A 14,234-nucleotide genomic window follows, 5' to 3' on the forward strand; every position below is an offset into this window, starting at 1 on the left:
CACCCCATCCAGGGGCCGGAGGGCAAATGGGCTCAGGATGAGGCTGAGAAAACAGGAGAGAGAGATCCTGGTCCTAGGTTTAGCACACCCCTCCCGCCTCCATGTCCAGATGGAGAAGGAAGTTCTAGAGCAACTAGGGGCCAGTCATCCCCAATCTTCATCACCATTTGCCTCAACCACCATCCCATGCCCATAATTAAAAACAAAGATGGATTTTTGTTGTTGTTATTGTTGTTGTTCTCCTCCTCCTACCCCCCCTTCCACCCACTAGAAGAGGGCAGTGAGGTGGGGGAGAGAGTTGGGGCAGTAGGGGGCTTGGAGAGGGTCTCACATTTCAAAACAGCAAAAAATCCAACACTTAAATGAGGTAGGTGTGGGTGCGGGGTCTCCTTGCCCGGCTTGCCCAGCTTGCCCTCCTGGGCATCTGGATGCCTCTTTCCCATCACGTTGCATTTGTCAGAGTGGAAAACAAGGAAACACAACCCATAGAGAGACAGAGACACAGAGGAAAAGAGGGAGACAGAGACAGATAGAGAGGAAGGAAGGGATGGGGGTGAGGGTAGGGGCAGGACCCGGCAGGCAGGGCCAGGTGTGGGACCCGGCCTTTGGGATTGTCAAGCTTTAGTCAAGTCTCTTTGCAGCCTTGAGTTGGGCCAGAGAGGTTGGTGGAGGCAGCAGGGCTGTGAGGCCCGGCCACACATCCTCCTCCTCCCTCCCTGCTGCCTCCCAGACACTTCTGGGTAGTTCCCGGCCCATATCCCCCTCAAACCTGAGATGCCCAGTGGCTGCTTCTGTCTGACCCCTCCTGGAGCTGGGGGCAGAGATGCCAGCCTACGGGCCGGTGGCAGGCAGGGAAGAAGGTTATCCCTGGTGCCCAGGGTGGGCTTGGCCTAGGGCCCTCTGCCCCAGCCTCCTGCTCCAGGGGCTCCGGTCAGCCGGCAGCCCCAGCCCTGGGTCCTAGCTCTGGCGCTACCGCTCTTCCCCCTCATCCCTTTCAGGGAAGAGGTGGGGGGTGGGGGGATTCCCCTGCCTGGTAGCCTCAAAGCTTCTTAGTTCATCCATTTCCGACAGTTCCAGGCTCCACAGTGACAGGGGATCTTGTGCTGATCGTCCTCAAAATCAAACTGATAGTCATAGGTCAGCTAGAAAGAAAGAAAGAAAGAAAGATAAGAGTCACGGTGAGGAAGAGGCTAGCGGCTGAGATGCTACCCAAGGGCAGTAGCCTCGGAATCCAACTCCTAGGCAACGGCAGGAGAGGAGGGACTGCTCGGTCACCTCCTCGCTCAGGAAGCTCCCTCCCTCTCACCTCCTCTCCTTTGGGGATTCGCCGGCTGGAGATGATGATGATTTTGTCCTCCTTGTCAAATGTCACAACTTCTGCCACACAGTTTGGGGCACAGGAGTGGTTAATGTACCTGGATGGCAGGACAGAGTCAGCGTCAGTGACACCAGGCAACACCCAGAAGTGCCACTAGAGACACTTAAGCCTCCCTCACTCACCTGGCAGGGCCTCCAGTCAATGTAGCATCGATCACGTGCTCATTGTTTATCCGGAACATGTAGATGCCTCGATTCTAGACAGGCAAAAGTTGTGGAAGGAACAAGAATCTTAGGAAGCAAACTCAGTGGGCTTCTCTGACATGACCGAATCCTCCTGCCTTCTCCTTCCCTACAGGCTTCCAACCACCTCCTGGATGCAAACCTGCCCTGTGCTCCTTGACAGAGGGTGGACTCCACCACACCATTCCCCAGCCATCCTCAAGTACCTGCTCCTCATAGATTTTCTCCCGACGATTGGCCACCTCGTTGCGAATGATGGTGCCAATGTACTCGATGACCATCGTGTGCTTTTCTAGGTCCTTGGCTGCATAGAGCCCTAGGCCCTGGATACGGGAGCGAGCCAGATAAACATTGTTCTTCCACTCAGTGCGCAGGCGCCGGTACTGAGATGACTTGGAGTGCACAAACTGCTTGCTGTAGGGGGTGTTGGTCTCGCCTGTGAAGGTGCTCTGATATGCCTTAGACATGCTGGTGCTGTTCAGGGTATGGGGCCTGGGAGGTGATACAGTCCATGACAAGACAGACCAAGCATACGTCACCCCTCTCCTCCCTGGGGTATGTACCATCAATCAGCAAGTACTCCAAGTGCTTGCTGCCCTGGGAATGCAGCGGAAGCACCTGGGTATCAGCCCGGAAGAGGCAGTAAGTAGCCACTGGGACCCTTCTGGACACCCTGGGTAGCAGAGACCACCCAGGATAGGGAGTAGGTATAGAGAGGGAAGAGGCACCAATTCCCCTACACTGAGCCTGCTCTCTCACTTCATACTGCCGACCACCCCCTGCCAAACCATGCTCAAGGCCATACTCTTGGAGGTCTTGCTCAAGCAGCCCAGGCCCAGAATTTAAGCTGATGGTTTGTTCAGTAATATGAGTCCTAGCTCCTGCATATGCTATAAGCCCTGAAAACGGGGGCCACCTGTACTGCAGTGGCTGTCAATTCACAACCTGATGGTATCCTTCCTTCCTTCCTTCCTTCTTTCTGACCGTCCTGCTCTGCAGCATGGCACAGGGCTCTGTGCAGATGGCTCAGTGCAGGGGAATGGCTGCTGCCTGGTGGTAGCCTTTCACCACCCTCGGGCACCAGCCAGAGTCTTGCCCAGAGCAGTGGTTTTCAAACACCTGGGGTGCTTTTCTGCTTTATTTAGTAGAATTTCTTCTCTTCAGCAAAATGTTGATTGCAACTCCAATCCAAAGGTGAAATTGAAATTCCTCTGGCTAAATAAATCCAATCTGAGGAAGGTGAAGCTACACACAGAAGGGCAAGTCTGCCCACTGGCTTCTGTGTTCTGGAGCTTTGGGAACATACGAACTTACAGTTTGAAAACCACTGTTGTAGAGCATCAAGGACTAGGGCTAACTAGGGGTAGAGTGTACAACATTCTATGACAGTCTTCAAGCCACCAAAGGCCTGCATGGGAAGCCCTGCTACCATGGATTCTGCCTCCCTCTACCCAAAGACCAAGGTTAGGCTAGTGTGGTACACAGAAAGACCAGCAACCCACAAGTTCAGAGGAGGGTCTAGTCCCAGCTGTGTGACCTTTATCTAGTCACGCAGTCTTTCTGGGTCTCAGTTTTCTCAGCTATAAAACGGGGATCATACCACCTGCCCTACCTACCTCATAAGGTTGTTGTGAGGATCAAATGAGATAATGGATGTGAAAACGCTTTGAAAAAAAAAGTATAAAGTGCTATACAAATGTAAGGTTGTATTATTTTTCTATAATACTTCTAATTATTTCTAAACCAACTCAGCTTTGGAAAGGGATGGTGACCCTAGCACTCATGGGGTGTCTGAGGTTTGGGAGTATCACCGGCTCCTCTGGAAGCAAGACCAAAGAAGGAAGAAGTGACCAGCTCCCATACATCTTTCTCCACCAAGAACCTCCCCAGCAGCCGTTCCCAGGGTACCTAGGGCACTCTGTCCTGCATCCCTGCTCAACCCAGGACACCTGAGCTGACGAGGGAAGAGGAACGGGATACCCCAATGATGTTTGTGTACCTCTAACCAGGTCTATGGGTGACTTCCCAGGTTCTTGGAAAAGATTCTGATCTGCATCTCAAACTCCCACAATGAGGCCAGATGGCCCTGCCCACACCCACAGCCCATGGCCCCAGCCGCACAAGCTCACCGTTTGTAGTGTGTGAGGATTTTAGGTTCTGATCTGGCACAGCCGGTGGGGTTGATCATGAGTGGCAGTTCCATCAGGGGGTGGCGCCCATAGCGGAATAAATAGTTCTGACAGCTCTCCACCCCAGGGAGCTGTGGGCACAGGGAATCTGCCTTAGTCCCTTTGAGGCAGGACCAGAATTCCCAGTGCCCACGTCACCTCAGCTCCCGGCCGCTGGCTTACCGATTCAGCTATACGGAGCACAGCATGCACTGTCAGCCCAAAGAGCTCTTCGCCTTTTAGGTACTCAGGGAAGAGCCGCAGCATGTCGGCTTCTTTTCTCATGGCAGCCACAGGTTCAATGATGCGATTCCACACAGCTACAGGGGAGACAGACAGCATAACAACATCTGCTTACTGATCTCCAGCCCATAACCCGTTTCTGAGCTCTACTTTCTACCACATGACTGTCATTGCCCTGTGATTCTTCAGGACCTACTCCTGGTCTCCTAGTCCCAGAGGCTTCCATTTGAGGGGAATGACAAGCACAGGTCCCAGAGAGCCAGCAGAAGCCACAGTTCCTACTGGAGTTGTGAAGATTATCTTAAGTTTGAGTAATGGCTATAGGACTTAAGCCAAATACCCAAGTCTCCTCACAAGACTTCGTTACTATATGTCTACATAGCATAATAATGATAGTGCTCCTTTTCTAAGGTTGTAGGGACAAAACAACTTATATGATCACCCTGCTAACCGAATTGTGACTTGTAGTACATGCTCAATAAAACATACTTCCTGCTGCTTTATTTATCATCAACACAGAAACAAAGAAAAAGGAATGGCCTCAGTAGTTAAGATCAATTGCTGCTTTTCCAAAGGATCCAGGTTTGGTTCCCAATACCCATAAGCTTATTCACAACCCTTTTTACCTCTAGTCTCAGGGAATCCAACACACTCTCTTCTGGCCTCCATGGGCACTGAATGCACGAGAAACACAGACATACATGCACGCAAAACACCCATACACACAAAAGTTAAAATTTAAAAAAAAAAAAATGTTTAAAGGGTGGGGCTAAAGCTCAATGGTATAAGTTTGCCTAGCATGTCCAGAGTCCTGGGTTCCATCTCCAGTACAAAAACAAAACTCTAAAAAGAATTTTACGTATGGAAAAAGAGGGAATTTAGAACTGTGTATAACAGACAACAGGATCTCAAAGCATCACCATTCAACTGGGCAGTGGTGGCACATGCCTTTAATCTCATCCCAACACTAGGGAGGCAGAGACAATCAGACCTCTGAGTTCAAGGCCAGCCTGGTCTACAGAGCAAGTTTCAAGACAGCCAAGCTACACAGAAAAACCCTATCTCAAAAACAAACAAGAAAACATACTACTAAAACCCTTCATCATTTAATCTACCAAGATTAGGGAAAAAAGCTAAACATGAAACTCTTTCTTTCCTTTTCTTCTTTCGCTCCCTCCCTCTCTCCTTCCCCCTTTCTCTCTTTCTTTCTAGAAAAGGTTTCCTATAGCCCAGGCTGGCTTCCAGCTCAATACATAACTCAGAACGTGACCTTGAACTCAGACCTTCCAAATATTGATATTACAGGGGTGAGGCACCATGCTTGGCTAAGAAAATATTTTCAAGGGCTAGGGAGAGGGCTCAGAGGTTAAGAGCACTGGCTGCTCTTCCAGAGGACCCAGGTTCAATTCCCAGTACCCACATGGCAGCTCACAACTGGCTGTAACCTCAGTTTCAGGGGATCCCACACCCTTACAGGAAATACATGCAGGCAAATCATCAATGCTCATAAAATAAAAAATTAAAAAAAAAAAAAAAGAAAAGATTTTCAACTGCAAAGGTATTTGAAGTGTCTGAGTAATAGCTGGGCAGTTGGCATGCGCATGCCTTTAGTCCCAGCACTCGGGAGGCAGAGGCAGGCGGATCTCTGTGAGTTCGGTACCAGCCTGGTCTACAAGAGCTAGTTTCAGGACAGCCTCCAAAGCCACAAAGAAACCCTGTCTCGAAAACCAAAAAAAAAAAAAAAAAAGTGTCTGTGTAAGACTGAACCCCATTATTTTCAGGACACTGTGCCACTTGAGGTAGGGGCAGGACACTATAGCTTCATGGCTCTGGAAAATGACTCCTGAGAAAAACTTTCCCAATCCCAGTCTGGTGCTCACCTTGGGGAGAGGCATCAGTGAAGACCAGGTCCTCTAAACCCTGCTCAATGACTTTGATCACAAACTCAGGCCGTCCATTATTCTCGCTGATGGAGCAGCGGTAGCAGCAGCGGCGATTGTTGGTACGAAGACTCCAATAGATGCGAGTGGCCTCGTAGCCCACAGGATAGAGGGCAGTGGCACTGTGGAAGTCAGCCATCTGGTGTGGGAGCAGCTGTCCAATGGCATGGAACACAAGACCCCCTACTCGGAACATGTGTAGCCGCTCCCCCCGCTGGATGATGCTGGCGATCTGCTTCACCTCGTCCCGTTCAATGTAGACCCTCCGGAAGACAGCAAAGGAGCTCAGTTCCTGCTCACAGGGCCCCTTGATCTTGTGCATCGGACACAGCATGGTCTTGTCCTTGAAGAACATGCACTTAGCTCGGATGGCACAGGCAAAATGGTAGACATTGGGGCAACGCATGCGATTGCAGCTACTAGTGGCACCAGTTCGCTGGCACAGGGAGCACTTGGTTAGCAATCCTCGGTGCAGGGCAACCTCCACATTCATCAATGCCCCACCCTGGGTTTCATACACCTCCGTGGACCACAGGGCACAGTTGAGGTGTACCCAGAGGTCCAGGTCAAGGTTGAGTAGGCGGGCAGGCCCATCAGTGGCACCATCTCCCTCTTCATGACAGAAGCAGCATCGTCGCATGTCTCGAGGCACCTTGTTTGGTTTCAAGGCTGTACCAAGCTGCTCCATAAACTCCGCCACCTCTCGTTCACCCTCTTGTCGTCCACTGCCCTTCTGGATGGTCAGCAGTAGTCGCAGCCGCTTCCAGCGTACCCCTTTCCACTTTTTGAGGCGTGGGGGACGGGAATCTTCACTCTCTTCTGGGGGTCGGGCTCGGGGTTTGGGCCGGGCAGATTCAGGGGATGAAGCCAGTGGTAGAGGTGAAGGGATTGGTGGCTCAGCAGAGGGTTCAGCCTGAAGTTCAACCAGGGGCTCAGCAGGGGGGCTGGCAGGAGAGGGTGCCAAAGGAGATGGAGGTGGGGAAGGTTCCTCAGGAGGGGGGGCAGAGAGCTGCCTCACATCCAGGTTGGAGACATTGTAGGTGTAGCTGTGCTGGGTGGATGGCTCGGGGGCAGGACTCTCCTACAGGAAGAGACCCTGGGTGTTAATGCCAATTCTTCAGCTAACTAGCACATCTCTCCTCTTGACCAGACTCCAACCCCTCAAAAGCCATTGTCTTCTTTGCCCTGGGAGCACCTTCTTCCTAAAACTGACCCTTCTTCCTCCAGACCTACCTGTTTCAGGAGGCTCAAGATGTCTAATTGGCTCTTGAGGGTATAGCCAGGCAACACTGCATCAAACTGCCTGAGCCAATCAGGTCCAGTGTCTGGGCCCTTGGCACTCAAACCTTTTTCTTTCCCACCTACAGAAAGGAAAGGGTCAGTCTTCCACCAGAACTCTTCTCTGATCTGAAAGTGGTCTCCTGCTCTTCTGCTCTACTCACCAGGACCCTCGGCTTCCACTTTCTTGGGCTGGAGGCCTACCCGGGCAGGGCTGTCTGGGAACAGCACCTCGTAGGAGTTGGGTATCTTCATGCTTAGTAACTCTGCCACTGCTACCATCACACCATTCAGATTCTGGTGGGGCAGAAGAAAGGACAGGAGAAAACAGCGGCATCATCCTCAGTGAGCCCTGCTAGGGGAAGGCAAGGACGCAAACCCACTGCACAAGGGTGGTCACACAACCTTTCCTAAACCATGACAGGTACACACAAGAGTTCCAGAGGGAATAACACTGCAGACAGTTGCAAAGAAACTTGTATTGCTGTTTAAACTGTTATCCAACTTTCTTTGACCATAGAACTCTGCAGCAGGGGTTCACCAAATGTGAATGGAGGAGAGTGATCTTATAGCATTTGGCTCTTGATAGTCTATTGGTTGATTGTCTTTATCCATGGATGAGCCTTATGAGACCCTACTTCCCTCGCTCAGCCCACAGCCCATAGGTCAGGCTTTCAAACAAAGCAGGTATTCAGGACAAATATTTGAACAGCTGGATTTTTTTTCTTTTTAATCCAGACAAGCGCTGAAGACTGCCCTCTGGCCCAAGTTCTCCTTGGCCTCAAGGTCCCCCTAAGACATACCTTGGCAGCAGCAGCAGAGACTGTCAGCATGACTGACACCTCACTTCCTTTGCTTTTTTCCCAAGCTGTAGCAGGTAGCTTTCCAGGGACCTCCAGGTCAAGGGTCCCATAAGGTTTTGTATCTGGGAAGACTGGATGAAAAAGAGAGAAGCTTGTATAGATTTCCAGCACAACCCTAGCCCCTCACATCTGACGACCCAGCCACACTGGGCCTCCCATGCCATGAGCAGCACGTACCAGGGATGCTGGCACGGGGGATGATGGGAATGACAGGGGAGAGGGCCCGAGTGTCCTGCTCCCACCGGCCAGAGCCCAGCTGTGGAAAACGTGGGGCCTCTTCCCCAAGGATGCTCTCAGGGGATGAAGCCGGCACGATACTATCAGGAGAATCACTGTCCTCATCACTCTCCATCCTGAAGGCAAATGCAAACAGGTGTTGATACAGACCCATGAAGTCCCCCTCTCAAAGGCAGCCATCAGGAGGTGTAGACATAACTGAAACCTGCCCCCAGCTAACGAAATACTAGGCCATCTGTCCTGCACCCGAATCCCCACCTGACATCCTCAGTCTGATTGTGAGGGGGTGTAGGCAGAGCAGCCAACAGGTCTAAACTCTTCACCTCTGCAGCATCTGAGGGATAAGGAGGGAGAAGTCAAGGTGAGTGGATGGTGGGTCAAGGTGATGCTCTGTCCCCAGCATTCCAGGTCCTGCTAGGTATCGTGATCAACCATCTACTCTACTAATGGCTTGTGTGGCAGGAAACCATACAGACACTGAGCCTTTCTTGTGGGCCATACTGATTTAAATCAAGACAGGGTTTGCCTCTCTTATGTAGCACAGGCTAGCTGGCTTCAAACTCCTAAGCCCTATTGCCTTTCTTCTCCAGTTTTGGCTGGGATAAAAAGTCACCATAACACTCTATTTACATCTTCTAACAACAATTGTTACATGAATTTTATATATCTAGTTTATAGAGAGGAAATCAAGGCTCACACAAGTCAAGCTACTTGGTCTAAGTAACACAGCTAAACACACTCATGCGCTAGAGTTCAAATGTAGGTCAGACTGTGGCTTCATATCCATGAATGCTAGACTGATTCTTCTCACAAAACGTCTCTCAGACTCACCCTGTTACCTTCCTCCCCTGCCTTTTCGCCAGACTCTAGAAGTCCATCATTGTCCTGAACCAAACAACCAGAATGGGCCCTTCCCACCAAATGTCTGTTGTGTATGTGCACAAGGCAGCATGCAACCCATTCATTTCTGATAGAGTGGCAGGGTACAGCTCATGCCCAGCACTCATCCACCGAGTACCACTGAGAAAGGGAGGCCAGCTTCTCACTTACTCCTCAATGTTCCTTCTGTGTCCTGAGCAGAGGCTGCATCCTTGGGGTGCTCCCCCAGTTCGTCAGAGGGTGTAACACCATTCACCATCTTCTGCTGCACCGATGGGGGTGGGGTGGGGGGCAGCGACGAGGGTGGTGTCGGCGGGTTACTCAGGTTATTCTGGGGGGTGGGGTGGGTGTTGTGTGCAAGGTGGCATAGGGAGACTGGTATAATCTCCTGGTCCCACAATACATCAGCATTTTCCTCCAGTCTTTCATCCCTACCTCCAACCCCAAGAACTTTATTATTCCCAAAAAGTATTGCCATTTTTCTGACCTTGGTGAGCAGCTGAGAATAGTAGTCAAGGCCGGCATGTAGAGCCCCACTTCCAAAGGCCCCCCTGAGCTGGCTCTGCCCACTGACTAGGCAGCCACTGCCAAAGGGAGCAAAGAGGCTAAAATTGGCGGTGATGGTAGGCTCCGTCAGGGGCAGCTGGGACAGCTCCTAGGAGGGGCAAGATGACAAAGCTGGAAAGCTGCAGCATTCACAGCTGTCCCCTCAGAGCTCAGGGGACAGACTACCCATCCCCCTCCATCCTGAGATGGGTCCATCGCAATGGCTCCTTGGGGATCACCTGTTTTAGTTGTTTCAGTAAGGCCTCGTTAGCCCTGACCCCATCTTCTTTCCGCAGCTTCTTTCGGGAGCTCACCAATCTGTCGCTTGTCTTCTGTACCCGCTTAGGCTTCGCTGTCAAAGGCTTTCTTGTGGTTGCATCCTAAACCAGAGAAGCCCTGTGAAGGGTGCTGCACTCACCTAGTCTGACCTAGCCCTGCTCATCGGACCTCCGTAATTATAGATTTCACTGTCACACTGTGCTAGCCAAAGTACTCACCTCTTTGCTGCTGGAAGGACCCTGTAGTTTCTGCTCCAGCCCTGACAGCTTGCTGTCAATGTGTCCATTGATCTCAGATCGAGGTCCCTCAGGGCCCCGCCCAGCACCAAGTTGCACATTCTTTGCCCGCAGAAGCTTCTGCAGGAGTAGATGCCCAGCCTCTGAGCGGGAGCCTGCTAGCAGAAGGTGATTGCTGGTGCCTGGTGTCCCTCCTGGCTCCCCATCGGCCTCCCTTTTCACTGCCTGTGCGCCCAGGGCACACGACTCTTCCCGAGGCTCCTGTTTGATGCTGAGTTGCGGTGACTCTTGTACCACCTGTCCATTCACCTGCTCCAGATGCCCGGATACCAGGCTGCTCTGCTCTGGCTTCTGGGCTTCAGTTAGGTTGTCTGAGGGGTCCCAGGGTCCCAGCCCCTTGCCAAAGAAAGTATCTGCAAGCTGGGCAGCAGCAGGTGAGACCCTCCCAGGAGGCAGCTCCAAGGTTGGCCCCTGGGGTTTTGGAGTCCCTGGATGGGTAGGGGTTGGCTGGGCACTGGGGGAAGGTAATTGTGAAGGTCTCTTTGGCTCTTGGGGACTGGATGGTGGAGGTGTGGGATGGACAGGGCCAAGCACTGGTCCTGTAGATAAGGCTCCTTGTGGGACAGGGAGTCGGGGTGGGCCCTGAGGTCTAGGCCCTGCCCCTAGCTCCTGGAGGGGTCCAGTCTGAGATCCAGAAAAACCCCCAGATTGAGGTTGGCAGCCCAGGAGGCCCTGGAGGGGAGAGGGCTGGGACCCAGGCTCCTGGATCGGTGGAGTCTGGCGCACTGCCTGACTCTGCTGCAGCTGTCGCTGCATGAGGAGTGCCTGTAGCTGCTGCTGCTGCTGAGGGCTTAAGTGCCGCAGCTGTGGGTTTTTGGCCAGGACTCCTTGGAGCTGTGCTCGAAGTTGACCCACTGTAGGCATGACTCCAACCCCAGGAAGACCCTGCCCAGACTGAGGGACAGGTCCTGTTTTGGGAGGCTGTGGCCCTGTGTTATTTTGAATGGGCCGATCTAGCCCAAGGGGCTGTTGGGAGCCCAGAAGGTTCTGGGTCATAGGCCCAGGCTGTTCCCCTAAGGAAACAGAGGGCTGGTTCAGCAGGTGGGGTACAGAAGGGACCTCAGAAGAGGATCCTAGTTGCTGCCCATGGTTTCCTCCACCTGTTGTGTGGAGCAAGTTCACTTGCTGCTGCTGGGGTTGTCCTGGGAGCCTTAGTGGTGGCTGCAGCTGCACTGGGATGGGCTGAGCCTGGGCCTGGGACTGGACAAGTAGCAGCTGTGAGTCTCCAGAAACAGAGGGCTTTACCTCCCCGGGTTCAACAGACATTGACTCAGGTGTAGTCCCCACTGCCAATGGCCCCCCTTGATGTGTTGAGGGTCCCTCAGTGACTTCTGAAGGAAGTGATGCTTCTGTAATGTTTTGTTCCTTGCCTGTCAGGAGCAGGGTTGGGCCTAGGGCTCCGGGGCTAGAAAAGTGTTGAAGAGGCTTGGCTGGCATGCCAGGGCCAAGTGTCACCTGCTGCTGCTGCTGCTGCTGCTGCTGCTGCTGCTGAGGAGACAGTAAAGTTCGATTCTGATTCAAGAGGCCCATCTGCTGCTGCTGCTGCTGCTGCTGCTGCTGCTGAAGATGCTGCTGCTGCTGTTGCTGGTGCAGCTGCTGCTGAAGATGCAGCTGCTGCTGTTGCAGCTGCTGCTGTTGCAACTGCTGTTGTTGCTGCTGCTGCTGTAAGGAGCCCAATGGCTGCGCACTCATTTTGGGCTGCCCACCATGTGACATCATTCCTTGCTGAAGATGGGAAAGTCCCGTCATAGACCCCTGTTGTTGGTGCTGCTGCTGCTGCTGCTGGGCTGTGAGAAGTCGGTGTCCCATAAGGCTGTGACCCTGCTGCGCCAGCTGAGGGGAACTCAGCACCCTGGACTGAGTCATAAGCACCTGTCTGTGAGGGCCCTGAGGACCCAAAGCTCCAGAGTGCTGCTGCTGCTGCTGCTGCTGCTGCAGCACTGCAACCTGGGCAGGACCCAGCATGCCCTGGGACCCCTGTGATTGCTGAGGGGACAATTGTTGGACCAGCAGGCCCTGGTGGTTGCTGGGAGGCAGAAGGCCCTGAGGCTTGGGACCCAGAGCCTGGTTCTGTACTCCGGGACCCTGTTGCTGTTGGACTGTGACCTGCCCTAAGAGGTGTTGCTGTTGCTGTTGCTGTTGCTGTTGCTGTTGCTGCTGCTGCTGCTGCTGTAATTTCTGGGCCAGCTGCATTCGCTGCTGCTGCAGCTGTAGTTGCCTTTCCTGTAAAAGCCTTGAGTCAGGTCCAAGGCTTCGGAGAGCAAGATTTCCAGGGAAGAAGTTCCCTGAAGGACCAGTCAAGGATCCAGCCACACCAGGATGCTGCTGTTGCTGCTGCTGGGCCAAGGCAGTATTGAGGAATGGACCACCGGGCTGTCCGGGTAGTACCATGCCTCCCGGAGGCAGACGAAGGCCTCCAGCTTGCCCACCTGGAGGTGCCTGTGGTGGCTGTAACCCATGGCCAGGGAGCAGCTGGCCAGGGAGCTTGGTGAGTACCCGAGAACTTTGAGAAGGGCTGAGAGCCAGTACAGCTGAGTGCTGCTGCTGCTGCTGTTGCTGCTGTTGCTGCTGCTGCTGCTGCTGCTGCTTGTTACGATATTCTGCCATGAGATTTGTGTGCTCCTTCTGCTGTTTCCGGACCTAACATTGGCATGTTGAAGAAGTCAGTCAGAGGCTGCCCACCCTGCCACCCCTTATCCCTGGTTTCTGGGTACTAGGCTGAACTTTGCTTTCCCCACCTGATCCAGCTGTTTCTGGATCTTGCTTTGCTGCTCTGTAACCAGCTTGAGCTTCTCAGCATCAGCTTCCGGAAACTCACGGCCGGCCTTTTTGGCAGTGCGCTGCTTGGCACACAGAGCCTTCCGGGACTTGCGGTGCACACCAATCTGCTCTTCTAGCAACTTCAGCTGCATCTGTAGGAGCTGCTGGGTATGGAACAGCCATTCTTCATACTGTCGCTGGTCAGCCTCATCTAGTTATAGAATTTGTATGTTAGGGTCCACAAAACGGTGACCCCCTTCCAGACCCTAACCGTTTCTCTGCACCATCCTTCTTTGCCCATACTCACTGATCACTCCCTGGGCAAAAGTGGGTGGGTTGGGACGTGGCTGGGAAGGGTCACTAGCATTCCGCTCCTGTGGTAAGAGAGATTTCTAGAAGGTCACTGTTTCATGCCAGGCCCTAAGGAAAGTAGCCCAGTGAAATAATAAACAAATTTTCCTATTTTCCCCTTACCTGGCCACTCCCAGGTGCCACATGGTTCTGCAGATCATTGCCAGAGCCCCCAGAGAGCCTCTGAGCCAGCAGTGAGACTTGCTGCCTGCAGTCCATAAAGCATAGGGGATTATGGTGTCAGTGAGGGCACTGTTCAAACACAAACCTATGGGACAAATTGGGAGGGAAACCAGGAGAACAGTGTGATAGGAAGTCAGCCCACACCAGCCCCAAGTCTCACCTGTTCATACCAGGTGCCACCCCAATGCTGCCCTGAGCCATCACTTTCTTGATGCCTTTCAAAGCTACCATCTTGGCCTTTGCAATAGGATCAATGATATCTTCTGCAGCAAATTTGTCCAGATCTGAAAAGAGAAGATATAAGTAAGCTGAGTTGGGGAGTCAAGGCTCCAGGGCCCGATGGTTGTTTTTTTCAACACTCTCTCCCCAAATGTATAACAAGGATGTGGCAAGTCCACTCAGTTAAGCAGGTGCCACACAAACTGGTGCTACAGCACTAATGTTCGTGGAACACACAGTCCTTTTATTTGCACATTGCTTCATGGAGTCAGTAAACATTTACTGAGTCACTCAGTCAGCGTCACTATATCTTTTTAAGCCTCAGTTTCCCTCATTTGAAGAGAGACCATGATTGCTACTCAGCCTCCTTCATGGCGCTACAGATCATGTGACAAGAACAGAGGCATGCAATGTGAGACAGATAGTACTCTT

The 14,234-nt window shown here is 52.6% G+C and overlaps 1 protein-coding gene across 12 annotated transcripts in view; it reads right to left on the reverse strand.

Moving 5' to 3' along the window:
* Positions 1-209: 209 nt before the first annotated feature.
* The window catches only part of Kmt2d (lysine methyltransferase 2D), a 38,433-nt gene continuing 24,408 nt past the window's right edge, over positions 210-14,234 (reverse strand). For 8 of the 12 annotated variants that reach the window (XM_027396486.2, XM_027396487.2, XM_027396485.2 and 5 more), the window contains exons 36-56: positions 13,744-13,867; positions 13,524-13,608; positions 13,357-13,423; positions 13,028-13,260; positions 10,212-12,929; positions 9,954-10,094; positions 9,656-9,823; positions 9,340-9,499; positions 8,548-8,623; positions 8,230-8,405; positions 7,993-8,123; positions 7,354-7,486; positions 7,145-7,272; positions 5,852-6,992; positions 3,912-4,048; positions 3,690-3,820; positions 3,177-3,224; positions 1,767-2,052; positions 1,501-1,574; positions 1,307-1,415; positions 210-1,142 (exon numbers count right to left, since the gene is read on the reverse strand). In XM_027396486.2, coding sequence (XP_027252287.1) covers positions 1,050-1,142; positions 1,307-1,415; positions 1,501-1,574; positions 1,767-2,052; positions 3,177-3,224; positions 3,690-3,820; positions 3,912-4,048; positions 5,852-6,992; positions 7,145-7,272; positions 7,354-7,486; positions 7,993-8,123; positions 8,230-8,405; positions 8,548-8,623; positions 9,340-9,499; positions 9,656-9,823; positions 9,954-10,094; positions 10,212-12,929; positions 13,028-13,260; positions 13,357-13,423; positions 13,524-13,608; positions 13,744-13,867 — 6,359 coding nt within the window. In that variant the 3' untranslated portion in view covers positions 210-1,049. The remainder of the gene's footprint in view (positions 1,143-1,306; positions 1,416-1,500; positions 1,575-1,766; positions 2,053-3,176; positions 3,225-3,689; positions 3,821-3,911; positions 4,049-5,851; positions 6,993-7,144; positions 7,273-7,353; positions 7,487-7,992; positions 8,124-8,229; positions 8,406-8,547; positions 8,624-9,339; positions 9,500-9,655; positions 9,824-9,953; positions 10,095-10,211; positions 12,930-13,027; positions 13,261-13,356; positions 13,424-13,523; positions 13,609-13,743; positions 13,868-14,234) is intronic. The other 4 variants (XM_027396490.2, XM_027396493.2, XM_035440859.1 and 1 more) reach the window with 3 other exon arrangements.

This window comes from Cricetulus griseus, chromosome 2, assembly GCF_003668045.3.
Source record: "Cricetulus griseus strain 17A/GY chromosome 2, alternate assembly CriGri-PICRH-1.0, whole genome shotgun sequence".
Classification (NCBI taxonomy): domain Eukaryota; kingdom Metazoa; phylum Chordata; class Mammalia; order Rodentia; family Cricetidae; genus Cricetulus; species Cricetulus griseus.